Here is an 18,416-nt window from a genome sequence, read left to right as displayed (position 1 = left end):
CCAAAAGTCTGAGTTGGCTGTCTTTTCTAGTTGCTATTTGACTTACTTAGATTATATGTATTTATATATTACTTACCATAGCAAACTAGGGAAATACAACCTAAATGGAGTTACTATAAGGTGAGTGCATAGCTGGTTGGAAAACCATTCCCAGAGAGTACTTATCAGTGGTTCACAGCCAAACTGGAAGGGCCTGCTCTGTTCAGTATCTTCATCAGTGATTTAGATAATGGCAGAGAGTACACTTATAAAGTTTGCAGATGATACCAAGCTGGGAGGGGCTGTCTTGGAGGATAGGATTAAAATGATCTGGACAAATTGGAGAAATGGTCTGAAGTAAATAGGATGAAATTCAATCAGGACAAATGCAAAGTACTCCAGATTTGAGGGCTGGAACACACCCTAATCTCGTGTGTCACTTTTTATACCACCTCTGAAAAGTTCTCCAGGCCCTTTAATGTACATTTGAGATTGATGGTTTATATGAAAGGCCTCAGTCTGGGCAAACCAGGCTTCTCTAGAAGTTGGCTGAAGGAGCAACTGCCAGGGCTACTACTGGGCAAACTAGTGATTTCATCAACAAACTACTGCAACTACTGGGCAAACCTGGCCCAGCAGAGCAGGAACGTTCTCTTTCCCCTCCTTATCCTTAGAGGGGTCTGCAATGATGCTCAGATAGCAAAGAAGAGATCTACAACAGGAATGGAGCTATGAGATGCAGGTTGCCAGAATCATCTTCTCTATCTGTGTGAGCAGCCATCCTGATTCTTGGCTGGGGGAGCCTTAAACAGAAATTCCGGTGGACAGAGTAGATTATGGAAGGGACTGCAAAATTAAGCTTCAGTAGTTGTACAAACAATTTCATTTCTAAATTGTTTTCTATACTTACCTCATCCACATTACAATCCTATTCTGAGTGCATGTTTGCACAATCATTCTTCCAGCTGGTGGTCTCCAAAACATTTCTGACTCTTTAACTCGTGTTAATTCATTGAGCTTGCATACCATTTTTAACTTCATTGCAACAAATTTCCTGGTCCCCAGCTTCCTAGATTTGCCTATCAATGGGTTAATAATATATATGTCTACAGAGACAAGTGGCCAGATCACCACTCAGCTGGCGGACACTGGTGAAGCATCATGGAAGCCAATGAATATCTGGCCCAAGATACGCTGCCAATGGCAAAATTCCTTGTGAAATAAATGAAACCCCCTGAAAAAACTCTTTTCTCTCTTATGGGCATTATATTGTACTGTAGCCTGATTTGGGTCACTGGAACCTAAAATGTTGGCCCCCTGCTAACCTCTTTGCCTATTGTGTGGAGATGCATATTTTGCATCTTATCACTGAAGTGGTTATAGCGCTAACTTTCTGTGTTAGGAACTGATCTGTAGTTCAAGAGGACAGTATACCAAGTATTGAATGGAAAGCTTACCACATCGACCCCTACGGAAAAGTTGCAGATGCACGTCTACAAAAAACACAAACAACAAAGTATACAGTTAAATACTTACTTTGCTTTGTATGGTGATTCAGAGGTGGCATTTTTTGCTTCCATTAAACTTTCATATTCTTTAGCCCTGAGGGAAAAATATTAATCAACATTGATTATTCTTTAATTATTCAATGTTTGAAAACCAATTAGATAATTCTAATATGTGATTTATTCAGCTTCCTGACACTGTACAAGTCACTGGGCATTTCTGAAAATCAATTTTATTGTCATTTTTGTCAAAGATTGTCAAAGACAATCATTTTTGTCTTTTCATCAGCCATATTTGTTCCTAAAGAACAGCCAGTGACTTGGTATGATTATTGTTACTACTTTAACTTCACCTGTTGTGTATTTAAGATATTTTAAGCTGATTTTCAAAATCATAACAAATGGAATACAAAACAATGGTTAGAGAAATATTATTTTTATCCTGAAAATATCATTGCAGATGAAAACATTACTAATTTTGACATGTCTAATGAATCAAAAGACAAATTTATCACAAATGTTATAATTAACATTCAAATTGTCCATTACATTTGAGGGTCCAATTAAATCTTCTATGAAACACTAATGACAGTACTATAACAATGTATTTCATGAGACATACAACTCTAAAATAAATCTCTCTATGAATGTCTGCTTTACTTTGGGAAATGTAAGCAGGACTCAACAGCGTAAACCTGTTTAGACACTTAAAAGTATTCTTGTTTACATTGGCCACATGCCAAAGTAAAAGAAAATTTGAGACAATACTTCTTTACCACTCCTTAGTGTGGCTCCAGCTGGACTGGGCCAACAGGTGATAAACATCATCAGTTCATCAACCTAAGTCAGGATTCATTGCAGTGATTCATTAACATTTAATATATTTGGTAAAACAAATTTAGACACTATGGTGATGCAGAAAATTTAAATTCTCACTTCTTACAGACAGAGCCCTATTGTGAAAGAAATATCCAACAGAGCAGCTAGAAAATTCAGCTTTGGACCAATTAGGAAAACTCTACATTGACTTCATATTCAGAAAGAAAATGATGGCATATGCAGAAACTAATGTGGAGAGATAGTGACGTTTGGGTTAGGTCAGGCTGCTGCTCAGGACTGTTGAGTTCTATTCCTAGCTCTGCGGCTAACTCAATCTCTGACATAGGGCAAGTCATTCAGATTTTCAGAAAGGAAAATCCAGCCACTTTTTTAGGTGTCCAAAGGGGAAATGAGTTATTTTGAACATAAGAATTGTATACTGGATCAGACCAGTGATCAGATCTGTAATCCTTTTCTGATAGTGGTCATCATAAATTGCTTTAGAGGAAGGAGCTGAAACCCCACAGTAGGCAAATATAGGATAATCTGCTCCTCAATAAGATGTCATCCTAATTGCTAATAGTCATTCTTTGCTTTAAGCCTGAAGAATGAGGTTTTATATTCCTTCCAAAACTATTTTAGGATTAACTATTATAACTCTGGATACCCCTATGAATGTCCAACTCTCCCTTGAATCATGCTAAAATACTGGCTTCAGTGACAGCCAGTAGCAATGAGTTTCACAATCTAATTCCATACTGAGTGAAAAGTATTTCCTTTTGATCAGTTACAAATTGCTATCTTTCAATTTTATTGAATGTCCCCTTGTTCTTGTGTTATGAGACAGGGAGAACAGACATTCACAATCTACCTTCTCCATATTATTCATCATTTTATATACTTTTATCATGTCCCCTTCTTTGTAAAGCAAATAATCCTAATCTTTTCCATTTCTCTTCATATGACATCTTTTTCATGCCCCAATCATTCTCATCACCTTCTCTGAACTGCCCCCCCTCACCCACCAATTATGTAATATCCTTTTTGCAATGTGGCCACCAGTGCAGCACACAGGGTACCAGATGAGGGCATATCATTGATATGATTGTAATATTTTCCATATTATTCTCCATTCCAATCCTTTCGGATCTTAACATTTTCTTTGCTTTTTTGACTGTATCTGCACAATGAGCAGAGGTCTTCATTGAACTGTCAGTAATGCCCACGTCTCTTTCTTGAGTAGACCTAGCTAATTTAGAACTCTGTAAGGTATATGAATAGTTCATTTTCCCCCTCCAGTGAGCACTACTTTGCATTTATCTACTGTGAACTTCATTTGTCTATTCACCTTGCTTAGTTAAGTTCCTCTGAAGTTCTTCACAGTCTTCCCTGGATTTGACTAACCTAAACCACTTTGGGCAGTGGTTCTCAAACTAGGGCCGCCGCTTGTTCAGGGAAAGCCCCTGGCGGGTCGGGCCGGTTTTGTTTACCTGCCGCGTCCGCAGGTTCGGCTGATCGCAGCTCCCACTGGCCGCGGTTTGCCACTCCAGGCCAATGGGGGCTGCAGGAAGGGCGTCCAGCACGTCCCTCAGCCTGCACCGCTTCCTGCAGCCCCTATTGGCCTGGAGCGGTGAACCGCAGCCAGTGGGAGCTGCGATCGGCCGAACCTGCTGATGCGGCAGGTAAACAAATTGGCTCGGCCCCCCCAGGGGCTTTCCCTGAACAAGCAGCGACCCAAGTTTGGGAACCACTGACTTAGGGTACGTCTACACAACAAAAAAAGACCTGCAGCAGTGAGTCTCAGTGCTCGGGTCAAGTAACTTGGGCTCACGGGGCACACATTGCGGGGCAAAAAATATCAGTGTAGATGTTCGGGCTCGGACTCTGAAACCCAGTGAAGGGGAGGGTCTCAGAGCCTGGGCTCCAGCGCAAGCATCTACATTTCAATTTTTAGCCTCGCAAACTTGAGTCAATTGACATGGGCTCTGAGACTCAGTGCCATGGTTTTTTTATTGTAGTGTAGATGTATCATTTGCGTCACCTAAAAGTTTTTCTACCTCGTTATTCACCCCCCATTTCAAGGTCATTTATAAATATATTAAACATGACTGGACCTAGTAAGAAACCTTGAGGCATCCCACTATTAACCTTTTTCCATGATGAAAACTGACCATTTATTCTCACTTTTTGTTTCCTGTCTCTTATCCAGTACAAAGGCATTCTAACTTGGAGTATGGCCCAGAAAAGTAAACCAAAAATTATTCATCTAAAATACATCCCACAACAATTTTTTGTGAAAGGAAGGTTTTAAACAAATTGTAAATGAGAAATCACAAAACATATTCTTTCGTTAGTTTCTTCAGGTGTATTATCAGAATTTATTATTTAGTTCTCACTGACAATCAATCTGACATGCAGACACTGAAGCATTCTTTTGATAGCATCACATACATATTAAACTGGGATAATTTACCTAGATATATATCAGCTGTTATTACAGCACCAGTTTAATGGCTTAGGGTTATAAATATTATTAATAGACCAACAAAACTTTTACACAGAACTAATAACCAATTGATCACAATTTGTCCTTTCATTCACCTTTGCTCTTAGTAGCTTTCATATTCTGATTTAAGATCTAGCATCTCATGAAAGCAACACAAACCTATTTTAGTGCAGTTACTAGCTTCAGCTCAAATTTAAAATCTTATAATTTTCTAACAACTGAAATACATTCATAATTGCCAAGTTTACAAACCTAGGGGGAGTTTCCCATGACCATTATGAAATAAGGTATATAGATAACTCAACTTAAGACTTCCTGGGAAATTCTAAATGAATTATTACTGTTCCATGCTCCTCACTTCCCACCCAGTCCCCCTTCCTCCCCAAATTAGTTAATAAGGCCTTTAAATCTACAGTCCGGATAAGTTCTGAGTTGGTTTTGAATAGTGACTCCCAACTGTTTGGTGGTCTTAGAATTGGATTGTTTGACAGAAATGTGGTAGGCATCACATAACTCATTTCATAAAGTATTTCACAACACTGAGACTCCTGCTTCCTCCTGCTTTAATCATCTAGTCTAATAAAGCCCTCTTTTGTGTTCTGAATATGGGAAACCCTTCTCCCTCAGATCAACAATGAGATTTCATGAGAGTATCCAGGCAGTGTTTACCAATACTACAGTGACTTATTAAGGTGCCAACTGGTAAGCCTAAAAGTAAAGCAATATCTGCACAGTTAAAATTAATTTGCCAAATGGAGTATATTCAAAGTATTTTACTAAGGCTTTGTTTTTGCTTTAAATTTTATGGGACAATCTTTGTTCTGTTATGCTACTGGACTGAACCACACATTATATTTTTGCTGAGCTTCTTATGGCTACATTTAAGAATTTATGGTTAAATGTTCAATACTAACTCACAATTATCTTTTCTTTTCAGGGTTAATGACCTAAAATAACAGAAAATTATTTGGCTATTCCTTGAAACTAAAATATTAATTATCTTGCTTTTCATATTTTTCTAGAGTTTGAAGCTTTCAGTGAACATTTCAATTAAATGAAATCTGTAAAATAATACCACATTACTATTAGTGATGTAATTATAAATAATATTTTTAAAATATGCTGACTCATGTGACACACTAGAATTCAAGATGTACTGACAGAATATTTCAGTTATTGATGCGAACAACAAACAATTGGCTTGATCCTGTTTTCCTTACTTCGACAAATTTTTCAGTGAATTCACCGGAACTTTTACTTGAGTAAGGAATGTACGATTGGACTCAGTGAGTACAGTAAATCGGCAATATGAACAACTCCCTATCCCTAATAATCAGAAATTCTGAAGGAAAGTAGACACTGTACTTTCAATACATGCATCTTGTAAAACAGTAAACTCTAATTTGGTGATCATATATAAGATGCCAATGACAAAAAATCTATCACATAAAAGAACAAAAGGGGAAAGAAAGAACTTGAGGCAACAAGATGATAAAAGACAGAATAAGTGTATCTGTGCAAGATTTAAGTTACCATTATTGCATCGTAGCAATGTTAATGAACTATTTTATTTAAACTATTGTTTTAATAAATCTATTCAAGTAACTCTTTCTTATCACAATTAAAAATAAGAAAAAATACGCTAATGAATGCTTAGACTTTTTTAAAGGTAAATGCAAAGACTGTTTTAAAAAGGAAATCCAGATTATGATATTCTATTTAAGTTATGCTAACCTCAGTTGGGGACATTTCAGCTATAACACAGTTCATGATATAATGATGCCCTGCATATCATTCTGATCTGCAGATGTCACTTTTTAGGCTAATGACAAACTACAGGTCTGACAACTCACTTTCCATTTTAAGATATTTCTAACTTTTTCTTGTTGTGACAGGCAACAAAATTGATTAAATCCAGCCATGGGATTTGACACTACAGCAGGATGGCTTCTATTTGTTGATTACTATTGATTTTCTTTGATACTTCATTTAAAAATCAATAGCTAAGAAGAAAAATAGGCATGGTTTACACATACTTAAACATACTATTGTATTCTGGAAGAGGCTACAGTTTTGGCAGGGCACTGGCATCCAATTATGAGAAAAGCTCTTAACAGGTGAAAGCAAGGGCTCCAGATCGATATTCAGTTTTCTTTCTCAATCAGAGAAAGTGGCTATAAATTAGGCTCATCAGTGTTATTTTCAAGACATTTCTGAAGCAAATAACTTTACACTTTTTTTCAGTGTTCAATAGCATTCCTGTTAAAGGACAGAAGATTAAGTTTAGAGAAAAGCTAAAAGAATATTAGCATTACCTGGAGTTCATCCGTGCCTTCAGCTTCTTTGCCTTCTTTTTAGTTTTTTGCTTCTCCTCTCCATCTTTTAAAGGTTCTACTGGAACAGAGCTTTCAATCACAATATCAACAATGTACTTCTTCAATGACAGGTGCTCCTGCAGAAGACATTGAAATAATATTTTAAAATAATGGTATTTCATTTTTATAGCATGTGAGGAAACTAAGATTCTGCATCAAAAGAACATCAATGATAAATATTTAATAAAAGGTTGAGAAAATGAAGAAACAAATGTTGATGTATAAACTTTTGTTTATATCTTTTCAATGTCACCTGTCCTTTTATAAACCAGTAATATGACAATATTTCTGGAAACACTTTCTGATAATTACAAACCCAAGACACACAGACACACCTTTTGGTCAGATCAAACTCAATGAACAAGTAAACATTAGCTCAAGAAAATAAGTTAAAAGCAAACAAAACACACAGTACTTAATTAAAATGACAAGAAAAATACAAAGCCATATATGATGTTGATGCTGCAAACACTTACAGCACTGACTTACCTGGTTGTAATTATTATATTATCTTCAACAGGACTCCTCACACACTTAAAATTAAGCACATGCTTCAGTGTTTACAGGATCAGGGCCTATGTTCAGCAAAACCAGAATTTCTTTCTTTCTTTCTAGCTAACTAATAATGGTAATGGGACATTTCATGCATGAACGTTTCTATGAACCACTAAAAGAGAAGTTTGTTTTAAATTTCTTATAGCAACTAGTGATGTCTGGTTATACCAGTGTTTCCCAAACTTGGGACGCCGCTTGTGTAGAGAAAGCCCCTGGCGTGCTGGGCCGGTTTGTTTACCTGCCGCGTCCGCAAGTTCGGCCGATCGCAGCTCCCACTGGCCGCGGTTCGCCGCTCCAGGCCAATGGGAGCTGCTGGAAGCGGCGTGGGCTGAGGGACATGCTGGCCGCCCTTCCTGCAGCCCCCATTGGCCTGGAACGGCAAACCACGGCCAGTGGGAGCTGCGATCGGCCGAACCTGCGGACGCGGCAGGTAAACAAACCAGCCCGGCCTGCCAGGGGCTTTCCCTACACAAGCGGCATCCCAAGTTTGGGAAACACTGGGTTATACCATTCTCAATTAACCCAAAATGTTATATAATTAATTGTAATATGTAATTGGAAAGCCAATAAAGACACAGCAAAAAACAAAATAAAGCAATAAAATATGTTGGTCGTAGCAAAATATTAGTCACTAAGAAAACACCCATAATGCATCTGTTATCGATATATATCACTGAAATAAACAATGGGTAATTTTGTAACCAATAAAAGATATTAACATTTCCACATACCTAAGGTGCATTTTGAGGTTAAGACAGAAGATTTAGGAACAGATTCAGCCATGGGATAATCACTGGGGTTCCCTGCATATCTTGTGGTGGCAGGGCCCGTAGTATTGGAAAATCTGCTTAGAATGGGGCAGCAGTGGCACAGAAGTGCCCTAATCTGCCTATGATCCTCGCCAGTGTAGGTCCAAAACTTATCAGGATTGGCCAGGATGGGGAATGTCCGGGCCAATCAGAGAATGTGCCGAATGCCTTATGCAGTTTCTGTAAGTGGGATTGTTCACAGATAGTTAAGGCTGCCCAGGGATCGCAGTGGTGCAAGCACTGCTAACCGTCTTCCACAGGTCACTGCCAGTGAGTTTCTTCTCACCTCACCCCTTCCCAGAAATGTTAACCCATCAGCAAATTTTCCCAAGCCTTCTGTCCATTTTGAAGTACACTATAAAATCTCTTTTTGTTGTCTTCCATGGAAGATTTTCTTTCTGATATCTCTTCTTTCTCTCCAACCTCTTCTCTTTCTATTCTCCAATTTTTTCCCTTCATTTGCCTGATACTTGATTTCTTTTTGTCCCAACTTGTGTGTTCACAGTCAGTAGTAGACCCTTCTCCCATGCTGTTCCCCTTGCTTAATTGACTCTCTTCATAGCCCATCTCAATATGCATCTTTTCTCCCAGCCAACTACTCCTAACTCTTTCTCTAACAAAACAAATAAATCCTATTCCCTGGATTTCTAAGTTTTCCCAATGCTCAATCATGCATTCTGAAACTTAACCATTGAACCCCAGACCATTCTTGCTCTATCATGTGTACATATCCTTCCTGTATAATTCTAAGATAACCTAAAGACTTACTTGTATTTTTATGTCTAAACTATTACTGGCTGGGAAACATCTTATCATATTTGAGTATAAACATCAAATATTCAGGAAAAAAGTTTGGAAGGGATATAAACACTTCAGGACATAAGCCAATCACTAACTGATGGGGATTACAGAGAAATTTTCCTTAGGAGCAAGTTATTCCATTAGGCTCTGATCCAGTGAAGTAAATGGGAGTTCTTCCTTTGACTTCAATGGGCTTTGGATTGGGCTCTGTCTATTTGCAGGGTTTTCTTGCACTTTCTTTGCAAGCATCTTGCATTGGCCACTGTCAGAGAAAATACTGAGTCAGATGGACCAGTGGTGTGATCTGATATTTCAATTCTTATGGTCCCACATTAAAATAAGTTTTACTATATTTCATGATTGCATATTCAATGGAGTTAGTATTTTCAATTAAATGTGTGGCATTTTTTTTTTACTGAAAGCCTTTTAAAACTTTTTATAAATGTACATACTTAAAACATTTGTTTGAAAAAAAAATTGCAAATATAGAAAGTGAACTACATATCAGAACAAGTCCAGTGAGAAAAACTAAAAACAAACAAACAAACAAAAAACAAAAAAACAGTTTTCTACACACCATTTAATAAAATTAATCCCAACTCCAACATTTTTGGTGGAGGGAGAGCAAAATTATTCCAAAAAGGTTAACTTATAATAAAAAAAAAATCAGCCTTTAAAGTCCCTCAAAAACATACCCTATAAATATAAAGGGGCCAATTATGGCTTTGCCACAAACTCCAGTTATGGGTGGTGTGTAGTTACACTGCTCCAGGAGCAGACCTGAAGCAGATTCTGAGTCACCATCTGCCTCGCGGTTCTCCCTGCTTCAGAAGAGACATATGCTGTGCCAGCCCTAGAGCTGGTACAGTAAATGTCCTCAGTGCACTGACTGGCATGTTGAAAGGTGAAGCCAAGGTATGGGTGGAGGGGAGTAACAGTGTACCTTATGCTCATTTACTACCATTTGCATGTGCACAGGACAGATCTCAATCTGAAAAATAATTCATAACATTTCTACAGTTCCTGTTAACCCACGTTTAATTCAGCACTTCACAACATCATTGGTGGCTATGGATAAAAGATGTACAGTATTTCCTTCTTTCCCCCAACTTTGTCATTTTTTATGTTCATAAAATCTAGTTTAGTTCATTTTAGAGTTTTTGTGGCTCCATCTGAGTCCAGTTGCATTTATGGGGCTCAAAGCTTTGTTGTGTTCTAACCTATGTACTTTCCTCCAGCAGCAAAAAGGATCCAGAAATGAAACTGAACCAACCACTGGAGAATTAATAGTTCTGGCATGGAGGGAACATAAGGGTATGTGTGTCCAGGAAAAAGGGGATGGGTAATTATTTTGTCCAACAATTTAAAAAAACTGATACCAATGCAGATATGATCTCATTAAAGCTGATATCTTTCTTCTTCTCTGAATTAACTTTTCTGGCCACATAAGATCAAAGCTCTGGCATACCAAAATAATTCACTGTATTAAATGAAATAATTCATGCTAAGGTTTAAGATTTCAACACTTTATCAAATTATTCTAAACTTTGTTATTTTTGTTTAAATACGTGTGAGAAAATATTCACCATTTACAGTGTTACAATTTATTGAAAGGAATGTAATTTGTCTTTCATACTCAAATTTGCATTTCAGTGAAATAACATCAGTCACCCTGTAAGCTACAGTTTTCCTCCTAAGAGCAGCCTCATTGTGAGATAGCTCAGTTTTTATCAATTGTCATGCATGAAAAGTAAATATCATCGTAACACATATTTTACTTAAAATAAACATTTTGCTTTTTTTGTTATTAAAGAAATCCACACAATCCAGAAGGTTCTTTTAATTGCTGTACAGAACATCTCATGAATAGTGTGGTCCAGGGCATGGGAATAATAGGCTGAGCATAGCAGTTCTATTGCAGGTGTTCTTAGTTTTATAAGAATTGCCCATTGAGCACCGAAAGCTTTCTTTGAAAACCATAGTGTGCGCACATACACATGATTTGCCACCTTCAAAAGGACATGTGGAAATCAATAAAAATTCAAACTGGATTTTCATACATTAAGAAGGAAACCCCATCACACAGACACTTTGTCATTTATAAATACAACCTTTAATTTAAATTTCCATTGCTGAATAACACCATCTGAGATGATACCTTCTTTTGATTCTTCCACAATGTCTTTGGGCTTGTCTACATGAGAAAATTGTACTGATTTAACCAAACTGGTTTAAAAACTGATTTAGTTAAATCAGTGCAATGACCTTGACTGGTCACTCTTATTTCAGTTGACGAGTGCCTTAAATTGGTTTAGCTTAAATTATAAGGAATTCTGCATTTATCTTGCATATTTAATAAGGTCTTGTAGAAAAAAATAGTATTTGATCATGTAAATTAAAGCGTGCATCAAAATGCAGATGCACAAGGGGACCAAATTAAGGTTGTGCAGACAATCATAAACTATCATTTCCTAACTTTCAAAAATTTGGCTTTTGCAACCAAAATGATCATTCTTTTAATGTAATTTTTTAATGTAATTTCCTTGGGGTTTTTTTAAAAAGAAAAAGGTAAAAACATTCTATTATCAGCAACGTGACCCGATTATTTGTATAATTCTAGATCAACTTCTGCTTCCAAATGTGATTAAAATATATATTCATACACTCTAGAAGTCACTCAAAAGTATTTTTATTGCAACTAGTAGAAATCACCAATTCCCATATTGCATCTTACCTGCTTGGGCTGATTAAAGCAAAATTTAATTTGAGCTAATCAGTCCAAGGCAAGGAGGAACATGAAATTAACTAGATGAATCAATTTCAGTTTCTATACTATTTGTATTACATTTATTAATATAGTAATGCTTCTCTATTTTTTGTTTCTTGTATAGTACTATATGCATTTTGAAGGATAAAATAAATGAGAAACTGCTTACTTATTATTAAACCTTGAAAATTATCAGGGTCATAATCAGAAGATGCCTTGTCATTAAAAACTGAAATAAAAATAAATAAAAATTTAACTAATAAAAATAAAAACAACTAGGGGAAAAAACATTCTGTGACTAATTCTACAGCAATACAGAGAGTATTTTCCAGAAAACAACTGATCATATTTTCTCTTACTCATTCAGGAAAAATGTATGCCTGTTAAAAACTAAATAAATCTTTGTGACATTTCCTGGAAAAAGGCTGTTTAATTTTTGTAAAACATTACAGTACAATCTAGCCTAGCAAAATCAAAATAAGGCTTGAAGTTTCTATCTTAAATCATATGTATGCAAAGTGAATGTTAAACCAATATTATGAGTAAGAAATCAAGCACACCAACCTCAGGAAATTCTAAAAGGTAAGTAATGCAATGTTAAGTTGGTCATACTGCTCATCCTGTATATATTATGGTACATACATTTAACAAAAGAAAAATTAATATATTTAAGGTTATAAATATTTTTCAGCGCTTTGTCATTCTTGATTATACAAGCAATAAGATTTCTGCCACTTCCCTACAGTATACTATTCCACTGACTGACAGGTCTCATTATTTGGGTGTTTCCCCGATACTCAGCTTGAATATTCTTTTGCTAAATTTCACCCCATTAATTTTAGCTATACCCCGTAAACATCCCTGAAAAGGGAAAAAACAGTGGCCTGCAACTCTGCTTCCCTGAGGATGTTCCAACAGGATTCTCCCTCTTGAGTCTCAGTTCCCTACCACAAGGGTGGCAAAACTCCTCAAACTCCTGATGACTCTTGGTCCTGAAGGGAAGCAGTAGAAGGGTGGAGCAGGAGTCAGTCCCCAGTGCTGTTTATCAATCTCTCACAACCACTGCCCTTCTAGTCAGTTCCTGACTGCTTGTGGTGAAAGGAAAGGTGACTTAAGATCCTTCAGCTTCTGCTAGAGCTCAGAAGGCGTAAGCATCATACACAGGGAGAAGCCAGCCATCAATGTTGAACCAACTCTGTGTGGCCCCAAGTCTCATCAATGCTTCTCTATGGCCCCCATGACTTGTTGGTGTCAATTTTTTTCATTTTAAGAAAACGAAGGACCTTACTTGGTATATTACTGTTTTGCCACATTAGACATGGAGACATCCAGTGCCTGGCACATTCTTGGGTGTCTGATTAATAAAATAACAACAATGAGAATTATAACAATTTTAGTAGGATATCTCAACTTTTAAAACTGTTCATTAATATATTTTACTATCATAATTTTTTCTAATTACACCATCTCACACAAGTCACATAGTGATAAGACAATTATATCTTCTGTAATTCAGGAGGTTTTAAAAAGTATTTGACAGATTAAACTTTTCTAACCTATGACTCTACAGGTGTGGGACTGATTCCTGTGTTTATCAGATCTACAATCAATTTACTTGTACCAGTCAAAGTGACAGTAGGAGCAAAATGAAGCTAATTCTCTGCTTTGAAACAGACACCATATAAAATAAAAGAGCAGGCAATCTTCATTCAGATATAAAATGAGAGTAAACCAGCTATCCTCATGCCACTCAATGACAATTACAAACACTCCATCAGATTTCTGATAGGTGAGAATGATGAATGAGACAAAGCCTTGTATCGCCTTTGCAGGGTCTAATGTCTCTTTCCTGATCTAATCTATAGCTTAACAGATGACTCAAACAGAACTACAGAGTTCAACAAGCTTATTCATTTATCACCTTGTGAAGGCCAAAAAACGTCTTAGCTGTCAATAGCACAACATGGGATGGCTACAAAACATGCTGTACAAATAAACTCAAGCACCTTAGCAGAGTATGTTTCTCAGAGTTCTCAACTTTCAATTGTGGCAGTTTGAATTAATATCAAACTTCATCCTTACAGCTCATTAAAATAAGACTAGAGTAATAACACCTTGTGTCACAAATAACTGTCACTTCTTGAAGGTACAGATCAAAGTGTAGGATTATCACACTAGGCAGATTTAGCACCTTTCAGGTGAGAAACATGTACAACTAATAGCTCAGATAGTATTGAATGACAATACTCTGTGAACCCAACAGCAGTAATGTCATGCTTCAGAACAGTATAAGTATATTTTCTCTAAGGTCCTGCTAAGCTTGTAATATTTGTATTAAATAATGTAATTTTTAAAGTCCACATAACCACACTAAATCATACTAAATCTGCAATCCTGAAAACAATTAGGCATGTAACTTTAGTTGTATGAGTTTTCCATTGAAGTCAATAGGATGATAGAGAGATATACACAAACACCCCCCCCCCCAATTTACTTGCTAAGTACTGCATAGGGCCCAATCTTTCAAACACCTATGCTTATCAGCATGTGTGTATATATATATGTAGGTGTTTGAAAGATTGGGCTCTACACAGTACAGTACTTAACAAGTAAATTGGTCTCATCTTCTTAAAGATTTTACTTTAGCAATCGATATTTACATTATGGAGTCCCACAGTTTGATCTCTAATCAAGACAATACATTGTAATTGTTTGGCATTTTATTTACTTCTTGCCAAAAACACTTCTTTAAGTAAACGTTAGATGTAATCAGAGTTACTACTTACTTACCTAGCTATCTCACATGGCGTTGTGAGGATTAATATATGTTTTCTACAGCAATGCAAGGGTGTAAAGGACTACAGGGCTGATTCTGCAACTGAGAGATAATGAGTGCCCCAAGATCCTAGTGCATCAATAAATCTCCAGCCCTTTGTAGAATCAAGCCAGTATAAATTCTATGATTATGTTAAAAATATTTTCAAATGAAATCTTATGCTATTAAGATTGGTGTTCACATCTACTAAACCTTTGATATTACTACCTGTTTTATAATTTTAATGTGACTGATCTGAATTCTATCTGCACACATTCTCAAATGTACCAATGCTATCTGGAAACAAGGGCTATAAATAAGTAAAAATAATTACCATTTCCCATCCCGAACAAAAGACTGAAACATACTACAAACATTATGGTCAGGTTCTGCCATCCTTACACACACTGAGTAGTATCTTATTCTGCAAGTAATCCTATTGAAATCCATCAACTAACAGAGTAAGATACTATTCAATCTTTGCGCAGAATCTGGACCTCATGTAGTATCTGGTATGTACAATGGTATGATATCCAGCCATAAAATATGGAAACAGAGGAGAAATTCTGTGTTAACATATTTAATGGTTTATCATGTTCTGTTTTACTTTAAATCTGGCCAATAAATTTTTTTTGCTCTATATTCTTTTGTTAGTGTCTGTTCAACAACTCAATAGACTAGAAACACTCCTGTTTCTTTTATACAGTTTTACCAAAGTTGTGGTAGGAATATATGATTTTTAAAAATGTAAGGTATACTGCATCGCAAAGCATCTTCATTTGTATGCCACTACTCTCAGTGCTCTTCAAGATCACATTACAAAATAGTTTTGATGTCTGTGCCCTGGGAATAAACAGAAAGGCTTCAGCATGCTTATTATAATCACTGAATTCTTCATAAGAAGGACAAGACGAAAGTTTCCCTCACTTTCAGTCCTCTGGCCATTTTGGAAATTAATCACTCACAAACAGATGACAAAAATCACAGATTTTCACAAGAAGAAAAATCAAGAGATTTTAGTGAAATTAAACACCGGTTTTTTAAATTAATCTGTTTTAAAATCTCTGGGCTTGATCCTGACTTCCTTACTTTGGCAACACTCAGTAAAGTCGATGGGTTGCGCAAGTGGCATAACTTGAGTGAGAAGTTGAGGACTGGTCTTATTATGGGAGAGGAAGATTGTTTTAAAACGTTAGAACTGATTTTTGTTGAAAAAACAAACAAACACACACACACCATTACCTTTTTCATTTAAACAAATTAAAAAAAATATTAGTAAGTTTGGTATTTTTCCTTTTTAGGTATGTACTTATATAATTTTGCAATTTACACATTTAGCAATTTTGTAATTGTATTTGAGGTATTGTATTTTCATGTTTTAATTATCTAGGTCTTAAGTTGCAAGGTTTAGATTTATCTGTTCAATTTTGTTGTGGCATTCTTTTCAGTTAATTTTCTTTTTTCTTTTCTTTTTTTTTTATAGCTGTGAGTACAAGTTATCTTCCCTCTTAGATTTTGAAGGTAACTAAAGAGGTGTCTACAAAAGGGATTGTTGCACAGAATTTTCCACTAATATCAACACTGATTCAGCAAAAGCTTTGGAAGCCACTGAACATTTGTTTACACTAGGGCTCCATTGGGAATTTGTTTTGCAAAATTCCCTATGGCAGACAATATCTACAAAGGTAGGCACTAACTTCACATAAGGATCCAAAACCCATCATCACCACTAACCCTTTTGTCCCACCCTTCCAAAGGAAGGAAGGAAACAAAAGCATAAGGGACAAGGGGATGATAAAGAAATCTATCTAAATCTAAATGGAGACTAAATTGGTGTAACTTTTTTTTCAGCCCCCTCCAGGTGTACATTACAACAGCTTTGACTGTTAGATTGACAGCCACTTACCAATGTGTAATCTACCTCTGCATTTGGCCCAGTGTTTCAGACTAAATTGACATAATTTACAAGCTGAAGGGATGACAGAGAGGAAAAGCAACCAATAACTACAACAAATACATAAATTATAAAACAAATATAAAATCAATGTAATGATGGATTGGGACCTTATATAATAAACATAATGATGTTTTAATGCCCACCGGATTAATAAATTATCTGGATGATCCGAGTCATGAACAGAAACCCACAACATGTTCTCTTTGTATTTATTATAATGTGCAAAAATGTAAAAAAAAAAAAAAATTTAAAAATTGCATCATCCTGCAGTGTAAACTTTAGAATGTTTTTAAATGCTGCAATTTCAGGGCCTGACGCCTTAAACTGAAAGAATTCTGCTAGGACTGCAATTAAAAATCACAGACTAGAAGAATGAGACAAATAAGTAAGACAGACCAACTGATCCACAGAGAAATTCCCTCCCCACTGTTCAGACTTTCAGTCATTGACAGTTTTGTAACTTTCCAAAATGCAGCAGATGTGCCTTGTCCACAAACTGCATGAGAAGCTGAGTTGACAAAACCATTACTGCTAAAACCAGAAGAGGTTAAGGTCACCCAAGAAATCATGATCCTGCTGGATATCCCCTTCTCTGATGCAAATGTCCTGCATGAAACTGAACAACTATCCAGTGAATTTCAGATCCTAGTAACTATAAGGCTTTCAGCTGATCAGGCACTTCTCGTAAGCAGGTATTCTTCTCCACACAATCCCCCCACCCCCCCACACACATACTTTTTCTTTCATATATTAAAAGTTATATTACAGTTATTACGGTATTACTAATATTATTTGACGAAATCACATGATTCTTTTAGAATCCAAATAATATACAATTACAAAACTTCTCCATAAAAAATGAAGTAAGTACTACAAAATGCAGACACATTATATATTCAAGAAGGATGCAGTTCAGATGAATTAAACCATATCATAATCCAGATTCTGACCCTTGTTTGTTCATGTGAAATACAGCAGCTGGAGAAGAAACTTTCCAATTAACAGTCACTTCATACAATACATGATAGCAACCGAGGCATTTATTCACAACTGGCAATGGCCAGTATCTAGAAAAACTGCTGGTTAATACTGGGAGTTGACCTACAGTAGACTGTTAAATGTATTTTGTGTCATAATGGCGTTCCGTTACTCCTGAGAGACTATTTGGTATAATAACCCCATCACCCCCAACAAAAAAATCTCCAAAATCAAAAAAATCCCATCAACATGAAAACTGAATAAAGACTGTCCACACACAATACACAGTAGATTCACCTTTGATATTCATTGATGTCTCCTATTGGTGTTGATGAGAATTATGTGTATGCGTAGGAAGATTATTATATTCTTAAGTGTCGACCAAGTCAACCAAAGTTCAGTTATTATATTGATTATAAATAGAATTATTTCTAATACACAATCTAGCTTTTGAAAAAAATGTTAACGAGTAACATTGGTATTTAAAGCAACATCAGGAAAGCAAAGTGTCAAAGTTGAACTGATATGGTAAAGCAAGGTCAGGATTAAT

General features: G+C 36.2%; 1 protein-coding gene across 1 annotated transcript in view; it reads right to left on the bottom strand.

The window, feature by feature from the left end:
- SCAPER (S-phase cyclin A associated protein in the ER) overlaps positions 1–18,416 on the bottom strand; it is a 310,638-nt gene that overhangs the window by 173,646 nt on the left and 118,576 nt on the right. The window contains exons 17-18 of the mRNA XM_065411761.1: positions 7,125–7,261; positions 1,516–1,581 (exon numbers count right to left, since the gene is read on the bottom strand). Coding sequence (XP_065267833.1) covers positions 1,516–1,581; positions 7,125–7,261 — 203 coding nt within the window. The remainder of the gene's footprint in view (positions 1–1,515; positions 1,582–7,124; positions 7,262–18,416) is intronic.

The sequence above is a fragment of the Emys orbicularis genome, chromosome 10 (assembly GCF_028017835.1).
Source record: "Emys orbicularis isolate rEmyOrb1 chromosome 10, rEmyOrb1.hap1, whole genome shotgun sequence".
NCBI lineage: Eukaryota > Metazoa > Chordata > Testudines > Emydidae > Emys > Emys orbicularis.
The sequence above is the reverse complement of the archived record's forward strand: the minus strand, read 5'-3'. Positions and strand labels throughout refer to the sequence as shown.